At 40.1% G+C, this 17420-nt stretch overlaps 2 protein-coding genes across 2 annotated transcripts in view; both read right to left on the bottom strand.

Moving 5' to 3' along the window:
• The window catches only part of Gas8 (Growth arrest specific protein 8), a 335305-nt gene that overhangs the window by 94129 nt on the left and 223756 nt on the right, over window positions 1-17420 (bottom strand). The gene's annotated exons all lie outside the window — the stretch shown is intronic.
• dnr1 (E3 ubiquitin-protein ligase defense repressor 1) overlaps window positions 1-17420 on the bottom strand; it is a 38288-nt gene that overhangs the window by 10997 nt on the left and 9871 nt on the right. The window contains exons 3-4 of the mRNA XM_083113470.1: window positions 1812-2031; window positions 147-316 (exon numbers count right to left, since the gene is read on the bottom strand). Coding sequence (XP_082969596.1) covers window positions 147-316; window positions 1812-2031 — 390 coding nt within the window. The remainder of the gene's footprint in view (window positions 1-146; window positions 317-1811; window positions 2032-17420) is intronic.

The following is a 17420-nucleotide window of genomic DNA, read 5'->3' as shown; positions in this document are numbered from 1 at the left end:
ATTACACAACTGGCAGCAAATCTACAATAATTTTGAATTAATATTCATCCATTGTCTGCACAGTCAAGATTAACCTATTGGTACACTGATTATGATGTCACCACATTTCTAACTAATCAAAATTAAGAAATAAGAAACCAACTAACCTTTGCAACAGAGCACCCTCACTGTTATAGAGGCTGACTCCATGAGGCCCAACACCAAGAACCATCGGTGCACCACTGGTGGATTTGGTTTGGAACTGCTCCTGACCAAAGGTCTCCAGGTACGACACTTCCTTCAACAACCAGTACTCTGCTGTCGACGGCTTCATTGACTGCAATTGAAAATACATGTTCACAAGAACTGCAAAAACAATAACACATTTCCAACCCTAGCAATATCCTATGTCACCTAAGCATGTGAGGCCTTGCCTAAGTGTTTTATGCTCAGATAGCACTTTTGTGACTGTGTTTATGGTATAATTGGGATTTGTACTGGCAAAATACATTCTCTTGACTTTAGGTTGTCTACGAAAATTTTTATACTTGTGGTGATATAAATTATCTTGTTTTGTTCCAAGGATATTTATTCACTGTAAATTTTGTCTCCACCTCAATTAAGTTTGCAAAATAGTTTCTTTTCATTTGTACAGATTCAGTTACATATCCCAAGCATTGCACTGTCCACCAATGTATAAAGGTCAGAAGTATGTTTAATGCCAGCTTGATGGCCAAGTACGTCAAGCGGTTGACTTTCGATCTTGCCACTGAAGTTCCTGGTTCAAATTCGAGCCTGATCATGGTGTTCTTTGAGAGTGTCCCTTCATCCCATACTAACTAATATAGCCTATCCAATTTTAATAATTTGGTACTCGTATAATAATTTTAACAGTAAAAACCTCAACTTACCAATAAATTGTACTGTAATAAAACTAAAGTAAATCATCTGAAGCATAGAAGTCTTGTCTAGTTTACCATGTATTTTCATTACACTATGTTTACTTTATATCAATGTTATTAATAAATGATTATGTAACATACACTGATATATGTTTATAATATAGCCTATAATAAAAAATCCCAATAATTAATCTATTTTGATGAAGTTCTTTAGAATTAGAACATCTTAGTTCTCTTTCACCCTCACTCACACCTGAGTCTAATCTATATACTTGTCGCTACAAATACTAACTACTAACCTCATTACTTAGTATCACACTATAATCATTACTAAAACACGTCCCTGTTATCCTAGATTAATATATATAACCTTTATAATCTTCTAACATCTATACTTAATAATGCTAATCCTAATATCACAATACACCACTTAAATCCTTTAATCAAATCATACAACACCATTACACCACCACAATAACTTGCTACATGTGTGCTATTTTATATTATACTATAGTAAATAAATAAATAAATAGAGGTTAATACAAAATGGGGGAACCCCCAACTGCTGCAGTGGTTTATACAGGGTGGCACAAAAGTCAGTTTACACAAAAAGCACTATTATCAATGTGTATGGGTAAACTGACTTTTGCACCACCCCGTATTTAAAGGCACCAGAGCATAAGTGCACATTTCTGAAAGTATGTAGGTGGGTTCCATTCATAAATTTTATCTAATCGCTGCTCATCCTCATCACAATAAACCACACGCAAAAGTGAAGTAAAACAACAAAAAATATAAACACCATATGCAAGCCACCATGTCATTGTTATAAACGTTGGCTTGCAAAAAGATGCCTTTTTTGAAAAGATGATCAGTGAAAATACAAAACAACTGTATGAAACGACTAATTTAGTGGAACCCAAATCTCACCTTCAACTTGATATGCTCCTCTGCAACTTTGGAAAGGAAGTCCTCGGGAAAGTTGTCGACAGAGAAGCAGCTGGGATAGACGCTATGACAGGGGGCCAGTGGATTGTAATCTCCCATTTCAGCCTGTGCAATGTACGCAACTAACTTTGCAGCCACTGCCCAGTCAGCCTTAAGTCTCCCTTCTATCAAATCCAGCTTCGTGTGAAGATAAAACTGGTGCCTAGAAGAAAGAAATGCTTATCAATATTCAATAATCATTTCCACCACACATGCATCCACAACTTCCACCACAAGCCTCTCCCATGGCATAGTGGTAACGTCGTACCCTTGTAATGAAGGGGTCCAAGGTTTCATACTCGGATTAACATAGTGGTTTGGACTTTAAACTGTAGGTTCAGTTCCAATTAGCTTATCTGTGCATAAAAGTTAACGTAATACAAAATTCAAACCAAACACAGTGGTTCGGATTCCATTTGAAACTGTAGGTCTAGTCCTGATTAGCCCATGTGCATAAAATGGACTTACAACAAATACTCAAAAGTTCACAAAGTATGCAAAGCAGTCGAGAGGGTCTTTACCCCCTCCAAAATATTTTCAACTATAACAACAAGCTAAGTCCATACAATTTCATTAGTTCCTTTGTAGCTGAGAGGAGAGTGAAACATATTTATATATATCAACAAATAAGTAAAATTAGATAAATGATCTCTTAGCTACAAATAAATACACATCTTGTAAGGGTATATTTTATGTGATTGCCCAACCTTAGAAAATATTCCCGCTCCCCTATCTTTTACATTTGCACTCCTTGCTAGCTATCAAGAACATGTCTAATGACATGCAATAAATACTAAAGGAAGAGGATACAGGCGCACAGCTTTTAATTCAAACGTGCCTAAAAATTTCTATTGTCAACAAAGAACAGCAAACAATTAACAAGACAGCAACAATTCACACCACCTACACGATAATTTGCTGCACGACCTCCCTCTAACAAAGCAAACATTGTTAACATACAGTGGAGATTCGGAAGTAGGTTTTATACATTCTACAAGCAAGGTTTACCACCAGTAGTGACACTGGGGCGGAGGTGCTTGGATAATATGATACTGTGTATTGGGCATAATTAATTTTTATTGAAATCTCAAACTCATTCGTAGGAGCATAACTTTTGGGCCAAGGAGCACAGAATACAATGTAAGCATATGGTACGTTTAACATAGGAAATATAATCTTCTTTGTAGCTGATTAGTGGTGATCCATTCATTTTAAGTTTTTAAGACATTTAACCAGTGTGTTAAATATTTAATTACCTACGTTTCGGAGGCTGATTCTGCCTCCGTCTCCATGGTAGTGTGTTATCTAATAAATCATAGTTCGGTCCCTGGACACATGATGTGTTTGGGGATGGTATTATTATGGGAATAAAAATGTGTTGCCTTGGAGGATTATTATCAGTGGCCAAGGCTCCACCCCGTCTGCTGGTCATAAAGACCTGTTGTAAATGAAGGTGCCGGGAGGATTATAAGTGACTCCATCTTGTCAGAAGGTTGATAGTGCTGGTAATCAACCAGAACCCTTCAGTGCTGCTTACGTGCAACTGTCAGACCATGAATGGTTGTGGGCCTACAGTTCTCCCAGTGTGTGTGCTATACTCGTTTGTATGCTGACTGGCCAAAGCAAGGTTGGAGATGTATCTGCATATAACCTTTCCACTAGTAGATCCACTCCCTAATTATCAACATCCTTAATACTATTTATTTATAACAGTCACAGTAGCTGAGTTGGTAGAGATTCTGGCTACGACACGGAAGACCCAGGTTCGAATCCTGGGGCAGGCGATCTGAACCAGAAATTTTTCCATTCATTTCCGTTTCTGTACAGCTCTGAGGCCCACCCAGCCTCGTAAATGGGTACCTGGGGGGCAACCCTGGAGGGTAAAGGCGGCTGGGTGTGATGCAGATCACATCACTATGGCCGAGATCAAGAATGAATGGAATTCTATACCTCCACACCACCCCATATATCTACATGGTATGTGTGCACATGTACAGGGGTACATTTATTATTATTATTTATTTATGACTGCAAATATTGTATTACATGATAATGTTGCTCGAACACATTAGTGTTTAATAAAAAATACCAGAACAGTACTTGTAAAGTGAGAGTTTGATCGGTTTAGCCAATCCACTATGCCTCATGTCAGTAATTTGTACACAAATTCCTTCATTTAGATATCTATTATTCTACAAAGAACAGCTCTACAGTAGCAAATCACTGGATCTAACAAAGATGTTATGTAGTAACAACTACTTTCTCAATAATGCAATTTTAATTTCCGGAAATTGCAAAAACAAATTGACGAAATCGTGACTCCTAACAAACTTTTACATCACATCAACGAATTAACTTCAACGCTTGGTTTACACACATGGCGTCACGCGTGTTTCTCTGATGACGCAACAATCGAAACTTCCAAGTGAAACCCATAACTTGACACTACGCTTTCGCCTAGCAAACGAGCGAAACGCTATGCCTGCAGAAAACAATAACCTTTGGTACGCACTTGGTAGGAAAACAAAGCAAATCACGACGATAATTTTTAATTATCCTTTCGCATCGAATTCGCTCGTAAACAAACGGAGGGCATTGATCTACACGCGTTTAAAATCAAAATGGCTGTGTCTCGATTTGAATGAGAATTGATGCCGTAGAGACGAGAGACGACATACGCACAAAGACAGGTGAGAAAGTGGTATTATTGCCATGTATGACCGCTAGACTACAGCTCTACAATCTGCGTAGTTACGAGTAGCTTTTTATTTCTTTACAACTCAATTACGCTTTGTGAAGTTTCTTTCATTTGCACTTTAAATCTTGTTAACAGAAAGTGTGCCGAACCGCACGTGTAATTTATTGCTTCCTGCTAATTCTGTCCGACTTGAACCAGTTTCGATGTTTGGCCCAGCATGCACCAAATGGTCAAGTTTCAAACTCAGGTAAAAAAATCACGAATAAACGTTGTATCTTCTTCATCTTCTTGCAATAGGAAGAATGGCTAATTCATTGATTTGCTTTATTTTACTTCGCTTCTTGCGCCACTTTTGGCTAATTTACGAAGATGGGGATGCGTGATGATATGATCCAATTGATGCATGGACACTCACAAACATCCACGCCCAGACCAGGATTCGAACCCGGGACCCCTGGCGTCGTAGCGCGATGTGCTAACGATTCCGCGGGGCCCGGCAATAGGAAGAATGGTAATCCCGTCTAACAAAGCATTGATTGAGTTGGTGTTTTAGGTCCACTTTATGCACAGTAAAGCTAATCGGGACTGGACCCACAGTTTAAAGTGGGAACCGAACCACTATGTGCCTCCACCGGGTATCGAACCCGGGACCCCTTGATTACAAGGCGACGACTCTACCATTGCGCCACAGGGGAGGCATACATGACATCACATTCGAAAAATAAAAATAGTCATTCGAATGTCATTGAGCATAAATAATACATAATACCCAACAGCATTGGGCGTAACTTTGGACCTAGCGGAGGATGAATAAAAAGTTTTCTATCCCATAAAAATAGCGTTCACGTTTCTTCTGAGAAATCACCCATTACATTGCTCCTCAGGGTCCAAGGAATTAATTTGGGGCACCATGCCCCCTCCTCTTTGCTCCCGCCAAGTTACGGTTATGATTAAAAGATCATTGTTGTACACCCAACGGCAAAAGAAAGAGTAGGCGAATTGTCAGTCACCATTGCCATTCGGTCTGTATTGCACAATGTGATGACAGTGAATTGAAATAAAGACGCCAACAAGCAGAGGGCAATACCTGCTTCGAACCAACACAGTTTTATTCCTCGAAACAACACAGAATTTAGAAAAAAAAAGTAATGAAAATACCGGTGGGCAATTTGCCTACCATTTTCTTTGCCGTTGACTCTGCATAAGACAAATAAAAACATTCGAATGCTGACCAAGGCAAATGAACAGAAATAACACTAATTATATTGTAGGCACAGTGGCGAAGGAGCGTTTTAAATCGGGGGTACACAGGTGTAATTCAAGGACAAGCTCCAGGCTTCATTCCATCGTTTTTAATTCATTTTGAACATTTTCACTTCCATATAAAGTTTTCCAAGAGTACCACAATGTAAGCAGAAACCCTTTCGTGCCAACCTCCGTGGGGGAGTGGTTAGCACGCCAGGGACTTCGGGTTCGAACCATGGCCTAGCCATAGTTGTTCTCTGCAATTTTATCATATCATCACTCATCCTCATCTTTGTGATTAGCCAAAAGTGGCAGAAAAGCGAAGTAAAACAAACCGAATCAATCCTTCAAAAACTATTTTGCGTCTAGTTACTAAAACGAGATTATTTGGACGACATCATCTTGCGTGTCAAATTACTTGCGGGGGGAGAAGGTACATGGGTTACAATAGGTTTTAGATGGGTAATGTACCTTTAAAAATAATGGTAAAATGTACCCAAAACTGGAAAGAAAAGTAGAATGACAAGAATCCCCAACTCCGCTCTCGGCACGCCTCTGCTACGAAGTTGGCGATGAAAAATGAGGTTGGACAGACAGGAAACGTAAAAGAAACGCGTTCCTTTCCGGTAGCAACCCATATGAGCATACCCGTGTAAATACAGAAGCGATTATAATATGAAAATATACACTGCATAGTCACAATGTGCTGTTTGTGGCAGAATTGTGTAATCTCACTTCCTTCCCTTTCATATTCGTCTCAGGAAACGGACTTCCGTCCGATATTTATATTAAAGTTGCGGTAAACCGCAGTTGACATACAACGCACTGGTTTGAAAGCGGTTTTATTATTTCATTAAAATTATTTTTAAGTATAAGATCGGTGTATGGGCCTCTCAAATGGCGTAGTGGTAACATTGTTGCCTTGTAATCAAGGGGTCCCGGGTTCGATACCCGATGGAGGCAAATAGTAGTTCCGAGCCCACTTTAAACGGCAGGTTCAGTCCCGATTAGCCTTAGTGCGCATGAAGTGGATATAAAACTTAAACCAAGATCGGTGTATATGCAACTTTCGGGGTCTTGTAATCCAAATATTAAGTCTTCACAATCCTTAAATTTTTGCTCTAGCTAGCATTTTTAAAAGAAATTTCAAATTTCTTTGTCTTTAAATCAAAATTGATTAATTTATATGTCACATTTCTTCCACTTATGGCTAATCGCGACAATGGAGACGAATAATTATAAGATAAAGTGGTATTCACTAACATGTACCTATGGACAGCACAAACCTCACGGAGGAAGATTTAGATATTTGGGCACCAAGCGATGAATAAACAAAATTGAGATTTGACAGAATGAATAATCTTGCCAAAAATCATGTATACGGAAATATGATACAGATATTTATACGATTTCTAGAACTTTACAAAGAATAACAGCAATATTTACTGCAAAACATTATCTATTTTCGCACTGTCAGCTTCCTTGCAAGGTGAAACTTTGGCCAGCATGCTTCGAAATCTGAACTAACTGATTGGTGCTGAGAAACTAGAGGTCCCAGATTTGAATCCAGACACGGGAATTGTTTGTGGTTGTTATCACGTGTAATTCGGTCTGAAAGCTTCCTTCGAGAATCAGAAAATCCTAAACGAAAAATAAGTTGCTTTTTGCGAAGGCAAGTTTAGGTCAACGAGAACGCCTCCTCTATCTGCAAAAGCCGGTACTATTTCCGAGCGTCTAGGCCTAGAAACACATTCCCAACAGCGGGTAGGCAGGGAGCCAAAGGTCTACACGTAAGTCAACCGCTCTTTCTCCCACGTGAATTCCCTGCACTTCCCAGTGTGTATCTCCATTTCGTAGCTTTCGGTCAGTGTTGCCACGGGAGGGGAAACTTCAATTATTTTTTTTTTTTCAGAAACATTTCAAGACAACAGATCAGACTCAGTATAAGTACACCTAATATTACGTTCTACTGTATTTCGTATCCCATTCCTTTGAATGCAATCTTATTTGTCTATTTATATTTTGTTTATTTTGCGCAGTATTTCTACATCTTCGGTGAATTAAGTGATGAAGCATGACAATTGCACATTCAGGCCTGACCAGGGTTAGATTCAGCTATTGATTTGGTTTATTTAACTTCCATCTTCTGCCACTTTTGGCTAATCGTGATGATGTTATGAAATTGGTGAAGGGACACTCAATACCCAGGCCAGGATTCGAACCCGAGACCCCTGTTCTAACCACTCCGCCACGGAGGTTGGCTTAACAGAGTTCGAACCTGGGACATTTAACCCGATAGCGATCATGTATGCGACTATAAAGCAACGAAAATACTACTATCACTAATTATTATTATTAATACATGACGTAGGGTCTTCCGATGACGTAAAGATAACGCCGTCGCCTTGTAATCAAGGGGACCGGGTTCGATACCCGGTGGCGGCACAGATCTCACTTTAAACTGTAGGCCCAGTTCCGATTACCCAAGTGGACTTTAAATATACGATGTAGATAGATGAAGGGAAAATTTGGGGGGAAAGGAAAGAGTGGCAACACTGCTTTCGGTCGAAGCCTTTGCTCTGTGCAGAAATCGTAATACAGGCCTGCTTCCACGGGAAAGATCTGACACAAAAACACAAGACTTGTAGACGGAGGGAAGAGACGGTGGCTGGGAAATTCTCACGTACGAACCTGACTGGAGTCACGAACGCACGGAATCGAGTTCCCAGGCTTTTTTTTTTTTTTTTTTTACGTGGAGATTATTAGCACGCGTCCTTGCGAACCGCAAAAGCAGACACGTTCGCCGGGATCCGACTTGGCTTCTTCCTTGCGCTGAGGATCAAGCACACTCGTCAACACGCATCTCCCACTATCACAGCATCATGATAAACATCTACCCGGTTTCCTGAGCTTTTATCCTACGTTGTTCCCCCGACCTTCGTGGCAGTGGGGTTAGCACAGCGCGCTACGAAACCAGGGATCCCGGGTTCGAATCCTGGCTTTGGTATTATTTGTGTCCTCACTAAGAGGTGCACATTTTTGGTAAATAAAAAAAGCAAAATTTCGGTACAAAAACAGAGTCAATTTCGGGTTTAAAAGCGGTATATAAAATGACGTTCTGGTTTTAAAAATGTGAATCCCAAATTTGATTTAAAAACTGCACTTACTACACAAAATAAACATATTCCTTCCAATAGCACATTTATGTCGTTACCAGAATATTAAGTTTAAGCGGCCCCGGCACCCACCCAGCGTCGAATAACATGGGTACCTGGGGGCAACCCTGGGGGGTAAAGGCGGTCAGGGGCGTGGTGCTGATCACATCACCCCCACTCACGACCGGATCAAGAAAGTGCGGGGCGTTACCCCCACACCCCCTATACGCCTTCATGGCGTGGTGCTAAGCACAGGGGAACACTTTACCTTTTACCTATACCTGTATAAAGGGGTGCATTTTTACTTCTCAAACATGTACAGCAGAATTAATCAATTTTCCGTGAATTGCATAATCCACAGGATAATTCTGTCACAGTGTCGCGTCGGGAAATAAACTAAATTTCAAAATTTCATGTTTGAGTCTATTTCACATTATTTCGTGACAAAACAGGGTAGGAAAATGCACCTCACACCTTTCAGAAACATGAAAAATTAACATTACAATGTGTTATTTCACATTTCGTGCTTTCGTCAAAATCTGAATATGCATGCCTCAAGTCATCACTGGTCCTCATTTTCGTCAGCCAAAAGTGGCAGAAAGGCGAAGCACAATAAATCAGTGGTATCGGTTGGAAAATATTTACAGATAGCGGCCGATTCTTTTCTGGCATTTCACGGACTCTGCACAAATGCCGTGACACTTTCGCGGAGTAAAAATATCCTGGAAATCTTACAAAATTCGAAGTTTCTTTTTTAATTTCGTTTCATTTCATTATGTGTGAAAAAAACTAAGGTTTGTTATAACATAACATGTTATTTAATATTCTCATGTATTTATTGAATATTTTAAAGCAACACTCTTTGTAAAACGACGCTTCGAATCTTCATTGTCCTTTCGGAAGTCGCCCGAAACTTCTCATTTGAAAACACTGCCACTTCGGTTCTTCGTAAATCACACAGACGCTTCAGCAAAATTGTCCAGACTTTTCAAAAGCAAGGGTTTATCCAGAATTATATATCTGAGAAAGGGTGTAGGGTCGCTTACGGGGCGTTGCAAATTTACTGCAAAAATGACCATGAATTAGGCTTTTGCGAACAATTCTCGGAGGTGTTAGGGATGGGTTTCATAAGAATTAATGTTCCATCAAAACTCTTTATGCACTGTTAACTTTTCAGAACGTTCCAGCACTTATCCTTTTTTTTTTTTTTTTTTTTTTTTTTTTGACTGCTTCTAACAAGGCAAATAATGTTAATTCATAAACGCGTGATGATGCTTGTTAAACTTTAATTTTAAAAAAATAAAAACATATTTCCCAAGTGCAAGAACCAATCCAATATTTTCTAACTGTAAGCTCACATTGGATTCGGCTTCGGTCACATGTTCATAATGACGAGTTCGACGTGGTGGTTACACAATCATGTAAATCGCTATACTTTATACAGGGATTCTTTGAAGCAAGGCCGTGCATATCGGTATAGGGAGGAGAAAGTGGGCGGAATGGAGTATTAACCATTTACATGATTCCAATTTAGGGAGAAAATGCTCAAATGTCCTTAGGTGCAACACATACACGGCTTGGAGTGACGCAACTGCCAATATTTACACTAATAGAATAATCAATAGTAGATGAATTGTAACAAACTTTACAGATGTTAAATCTTGATTTCCCGTAAAGGTTATTAGAAATCAACAAGGAAGAATAGTCTTAATAAAAAAAACACCGCTAGTCAAATTTCCATACAACATAACATGTCCATTCCTTACGCATTTAATACCGTATAACTTTCACTTGTCACAGTCACGGATCTACACAAAGACCTGCCACTGTGAAACCTGCAGATTCACTCATTGTTGAGGCAAGCTATAAAACACCTACCTCTGAACGTGTGCCAAATTAAGACCGCGAAAGGCAATGATCTCTTTATCTCGAGGTACGCAAGCCTCTTTCACTGCATTGAATGGTACCCATGCGGGCATTCTACCTTGTGCAACTTTGTTCCATTGTCGTGTATGGGACGATTACATCAGTTAGCTACAATGCTCGCTTCGAAATAATGGTTAGCGGGTACTGGGCGTAAATTCAAGCCTACCAGCATCAGTTATCTGTTTACTGAGATGAAACAGGCGTTGTCGCCAAACCTGGAGTAGAGTGGGATTATTTCCGTAACACCTCTCGCTGTATTGCGTTGGTTGCTCGGAAGCGAGTCTTAATTCCGAAATCCGCCAATCAACGAGAGCGCCGCTGACGTCATTTCAAAGGAGCGCCTATCGCTAAACCTGTTGCTCACGCTCTAGGCTGTTGGTAGGCTCGCTAGTTGGACACTTGTCAGTAAGCTGGATATGTTACGAAAATGAACTGACTATACCCCTCAATGAAACATGGCGTCACACTGCTTTGAGTATCTTTCCAACACTAAGCTCAAGTGAGCGTTCATCTTCTCAGGAAATGAACACCAGCAATTCCGAGAGATCAAGTCAAAGCAAGCAAGGGCAAGGTTTTATTTAAATGTATTATTTCACGTAGCTTTTCTGCTACGCGAAGATGAGGAAGAAATAACATAAGATAAAATGGATGAAGGGAAATCGCAAACACACATGGGCAGCACACAACAGACCCTACAGAACCTCGCTAGCCTGCAAAATGCAGTCCAGGGTGTCTTAGCACAAAGGGTTTTCCCTCACAACCCCAGATGAAACTGGTGAAGGGGATACTCACAACAAACGCCCGTGCCTACGACGGAACTCGAAACCGCGACCTTCGATATCTCATTTAGTTTCTTGTACTTTTACTTTACATCGCATTTTTGCCACTATTGACGAATCGCGACGACGAGGTGAGTAATGATACAACACGTGTATCTCTGATGAATAAATTCTCCTTACCTAGAATAAAAGATGAAGCTGTAAAAGGGCACTCCGCACATATACGAAGAACAAACAGGTCAAACACAGCCCTATTTAGGATTAAACTTATTATGGAAGTAAAATAAATTACTACCATACAGTATAGTGTGCTGAATCGAGGCTTTTTTTGCTTGATCGTCTAATAGTTCGCATGGATGACGCTAGATGGCTTACGGAATAGGCAGATTCTTCGCTCGAGCGAATAACGCTCGAACAGGCAAATGATCGGTATACGCTCCAAGCCCAGTAGTTCACGAACAACCGTTATTTGTCTGTAGCAGTGGGCCTTCAAATATGCATCGTGAAGTGAGACCCAGTGAAATTGAAGCTGAAGTGAGTCAAGTCAGCATCTCCATTTTTTTGATTGATTGATTTCGTGTTTTAAGTCCACTGTATGCACAGTATGGCTAATCGGGACTGGACCTACAGTTTGAAGTAGGATCCGAACCACTATGTGCCTCCACTGGGTATCATCTCCATGTTAAAATGAAATTAGTCTATCTTAGCAATACATAGCAATATGTGAAAATGAATAATGATTATGGGCTGAAACTAGTAGCACGAATTTTACACTTATATTTGTACGATTATTGTCCCATTGAAATGATATTTGATATTCTATATATTCGAGCGAATCGCGCTCGAGCGTGGGAGATTCGATAGAGTTTGAGCGAGCAAAAGTGGTCCAATGCAGTACTCTAATACATGGACGTGGGCAGGATTTTTTTCCAGGGAGGGGCAAGGAAGGTATTTTTTTCCAGGGGGGGCCAAACAAGGCACATTTTCTCCAAAAAGTGTTGTTCTCTAAAATAAAACCCGCTTAAATTTGAATTTATGATGTTCATGAAATAATTAACACATATTATTGTGGCTAAAATGAAATTATGTGTGTGAAATACATCATTTTTGGTTGACTTTCATTTTCCAGGGGGGGCACGGCTCCCCTTGCCCCCCCCCCCCCCTTCCGGACGCCCATGCTCTAATACAATATATAAATTAGATATTCGTAGGGTTTCGGGGGAGAAGCCTCACCCCCACCCCCCAAGGCTACGTGCCTGCCTCACACCCTGAATACCAGACGAAGCAAGGATCTTCAGCAATTCAATTTATTCCTCTAATCTAAGAAGTAACCAAAAAAAAAACGAACACAACTGCCTTTAAAACCTGTGTACAAAATCATCCAGGACCCCAGATTTTAAAGGACTGGTTGAAATGCAGAATCTGAATGCAAGAGGCCCAACTCTCAACATGTGACGCGGTGAACTTGGCACGAAGCTGTACGAGCTCACGCGACCTTGAAATAATCTTCACACCTTCAGAGCTCTACCTCAAAACCCACTAGCAGATGTATAGCAGTCCGGCGGTGACATATCGCACCAGGTTTCACTCGGGTTCGTCACCACAGACAGCATAACCCAGTCACACACACGTAACAGCTCTGAAGCAACGGAACGGAATGCATCTGTGTGCGAGAGCCTGGCACTGGCAGAGACTTGCTAAGTCATCGCAGCATTCTCTCCCACTTAGCTAGCTACTTGCCAAGTCATCCCCTTCGATTGATCCCTCCCTTGGAGACTCACGGAGAAAATAGCCACTTTCCTCGGCTACAGCTGGCTCCAATCTACACTGGCTACCTGGCAAACTAATGGTAAAGCTGCACTATTTTCCCCAAATCTGATTCCACTGATATTTATAATATGGGTACATCAGCACAAAATACTATTCTTACCCGTCACACAATATGGGGATAACGAGAACGTATTTAGGGGACGGGGTCCAGACCTCCCCCCCCGCCGAAAAAAATCCCAAGTAAAATTAAATAATAAAATATAGTTGTTCAGCATTTGTTGTATAACCGAGAATTTTTATTTCCGCCGAGATTAGATTGGAAACATGCGGCTTTGAATGACAGTACCAAAGAATATTTACACACATTACTACTTTTAATAATATGCATTAATCAGGAATTTTGCTTCATGTCAACTGGATGTAATATCCTTTTTGTTATTCAATAAATATCAATTCTTTATTTTTTTAGATTAATTTGCGTGGCAGGACAATTGTTTATATACTGTTAACCTCTACTATTATACTGTCGTTTTACCTATTCATGTAATAACAATACCACATTAATAAATTTACATATGAAGAATTTGAATTGTTGTTTTAAGTCCATTTTATGCACAGATAGGCTAATCGGGACTGGATCTACAGCAAAGGTAAAAAAGGTAAAGTGCTCTCCGGTGCTTAGCACCACGCCATGAAGGCGTATAAGGGGTGTGGGGGTAACGCCCCACACTTTCTTGATCCGGTCATGAGTGGGAGTGATGTGATCAGCATCACGCCCCTGACCGCCTTTACCCCCCAGGTACCCATGTCATTCGACGCTGGGTGGGCGCCGGGGCCGCTTCCAACGATAGAAAAGTTCCCGGATCGAACCCCGGGACCTTGAGCACGGTAGTCAGACGTGTTACCGACTGAGCCACTGCTCAGAATACAGTATAAAGTGGGATCCGAACCACTGTGTAATGTGCTTCCACCAGGGATCGAACCTTCGACCCCTTGATTACAAGACAACAACGCTACAACTATGCCCTCGGGGAGGCCCATATTATTATACCTATAGATTGTACTGACCTATTAATTTAAACATTTTTGTCTCTCAGTTAGTTTGGACCCTCAAATTATATTTGTAGACAAGTGCCTGAGGAATAGGCCCCTTACCTAAAACAAAATCGAGAATAGGACCCTGACAAGAAAATAAACTACGTCTGTCTAAAATTTCATTCATTCAATTTTTAAAACTAATATAATCATGGATTCCTTAACAAGAATTATAAGTACACTTTCTCTCAGGATAAAAATCATCCGTACTCTAGTCACAATATGCGACTCTGCACACATAAGGACAACCACATGACAAAACGACCTGACAGAGGATTTATACTGGCCGTGGGTTCAGTTACCGGGATGCACTGCATGGAACGGAAGTGAGGTTGGCTTCGAATGAAGGTAAAACTTTTATACCTATTCCATGTGACAGTCTGACGTGTCCAATAAGGGCTATGCAGATTACAAGAACCCGCAAACTTAAAACTTGTGTGCAATGGTTGAAATGTTAGTCCAAATGCAGTTGCCAACATAATGTTTCACAGCAAGAGAGGAAACAAACACTATAAAATAAAATAGAAATAATAAAAGCACAATGTATTGAATGGGTAGGTGATAATGATAGGTTAAAGGCAGTTTTAAATTCTTCAGAAAGTAAAAATGGGAGAGGCATGTTAATTTCTTTTGAAGAATAACCGTGGAAATTTGCGATAACTCCTACATTAATATTGTGACTATGGAATGATTTTGTTCTTAAATATCAAGAATCGATTTAGGGAAGAAACCTCTGAACATTGCTCACGCCAATATAATAGATTTGGGAACAACTGGACGTGGTTTGTTGGGAGCCAAAGATTTCAACCCTTCGGGGATGTGTGTGCATTTGTCCCATAATAATTTCATCTGTTTATTATTCAGCATCACAACCAACCCAAAAGGATGAAAGAAGACAACATAAAATAACCACAATTAATATCAAGTGAGGCCAAATACATGTTTTTAATTACTTAACTGGCAAATTTACAACAATTATGCTGGTGTGAGCCCCGAATGAAGATATGCATATGGAAGTGACAAAACTCAACCCACCCTTACTGGAGAAATATTAATCTGATGTTTTATCCCGTCTTTCTGTAGCGGAGCATCAGCTGAATAGGTTCAAGTAGCCACGAAAATATTGTGAATATCTAGACAAGAGCGAAAGCAAAGCACATGAAAATCCACGTTAACACTCTACAAGAAATTCTAAGCAAATGTAATTTCTCAGATTTTGGAACATCGAGGTTTTGAAAAAGTAAAAGAAATTTCAAAAACTGCTTTGCTCGCATGGGCCAAAAGTCCAGTCATGCCTTAATAGTTGTAACTGGTCATTCTGTATTAGTATGCATACGTGGACAATGATGTACTAACTTTAACACACTAAAATCCACTACATAGTTTTTGGAATATATCCCCATCCCATCACCCTCACAAATCAGACATTGTTTAAAATTACACTACATAGCACAACTGCCATTTGAGGGCTAAGGACTATCAAGTGGCCATGCTTCGGTGATGCAAGGGCAGTGTATAGATTTCCATCACCACTGTTTTCTAGATCAGAGCCAACTCCTTATTTGTCAGTACGATGTCGAATCAATACCAAAATTTTTGGGCTGTCACCAGGTATCGAGATCCTTTCTGTCACATTGTAGTCATGGAAGCTTTTGGGTTGTAACGACTGCATTTACTTTAAATAGCACATTTTCTTCCTAACAGATGTATTTACAAAAATCCTAAAAATAGCATTCGATAACAGGATTGGTAATCAAAAACCAGAAAATAGACTTCAAGATATCTGGCAATGAAAATATTGCAAAATCCAATTAATTAGGTACGAAAAGGTGGTAGTTCCTCTAGTTTACAAAGTCAACTTATACACAATTAAAACCATCAGTCAATGTCACAAAGGTTATTTTTGTATTTGCATATCTGCCACTTTGGTTTATCACAACGATAAGGATAAGTGATAACCTCACTTGCACCTGATTCAATTAACTCGACCACCAGAGGTGGGAGATCAGCTCGACGAACCCCAACCCCGTTGGCTTACAGGAGTAGGTCACGTTACCCATTTGTAACCCTCCAATTTCCTCATGATGGTAAGTGGACACCAGTCCCATACACGGTGGCGAAGCGTGACATTTTCTCATAGTAATCACAAGATTTGCCAAACGTCAGCATCGATCTTATAACAGAGAGGGGGGCACAATATTTCTCTGTGATAAATGCTAAGGTCACAGCCAATCATAGGCGCTGACTCCATGGGGCTTGGGGGAGCTCGAGCACCCCCAATGTTAATGATGCAAGGGCAGAGTCCCCCAGATAATTTGCTTAAGAGGATCTAATGTATTACTTTGCTTCTCTTGTAAAGTTTACTCTGAATTGTGCCACATAAACTTAACTTTAAATACATATTTGAAATGTTCTAGACCATCAACGCTGGGGAGCTGAGACCGCTAAACCATAAACTGGGGGGGTATGACCAGAGACAGCAAAACACATGACTTATTACTATATACTAACGTAAGTATATAATTATGAGCATTGTTAACATTTTTACTAAAGAGTTTCAAAAGACGATGTGCATGAACTAGGGGAGTGGATGGGACGTTAGGACTACAAATGGCTCTCTCATGACACTCAGAACGAGATCGTTGATATATTAGGGAGATCTGTTTTGCGCTCCGTGGTAGCAGATATTAAAAGTCAGGAATGTGAACAATTGACATTCTGCATTCGAACTGTGAATTAAAATTTTTATATTTTTGAGGAATTCATGGGCTTTCACAAGATTCCGAAGACTGAGGCCAAAACTTAAAAAAAAAAGGGAGGGAGTGAGTCATTCATTAATTTATCTCAGTGATCAGAGCCCACAATAATTTTGACAAGTCTGCGC

This window comes from Lepisma saccharinum, chromosome 27 (assembly GCF_977018435.1).
Source record: "Lepisma saccharinum chromosome 27, izLepSacc3.1, whole genome shotgun sequence".
NCBI lineage: Eukaryota > Metazoa > Arthropoda > Insecta > Zygentoma > Lepismatidae > Lepisma > Lepisma saccharinum.
Note: the sequence above shows the minus strand (reverse complement) of the source record. Positions and strands in the feature narration are given on the sequence as shown.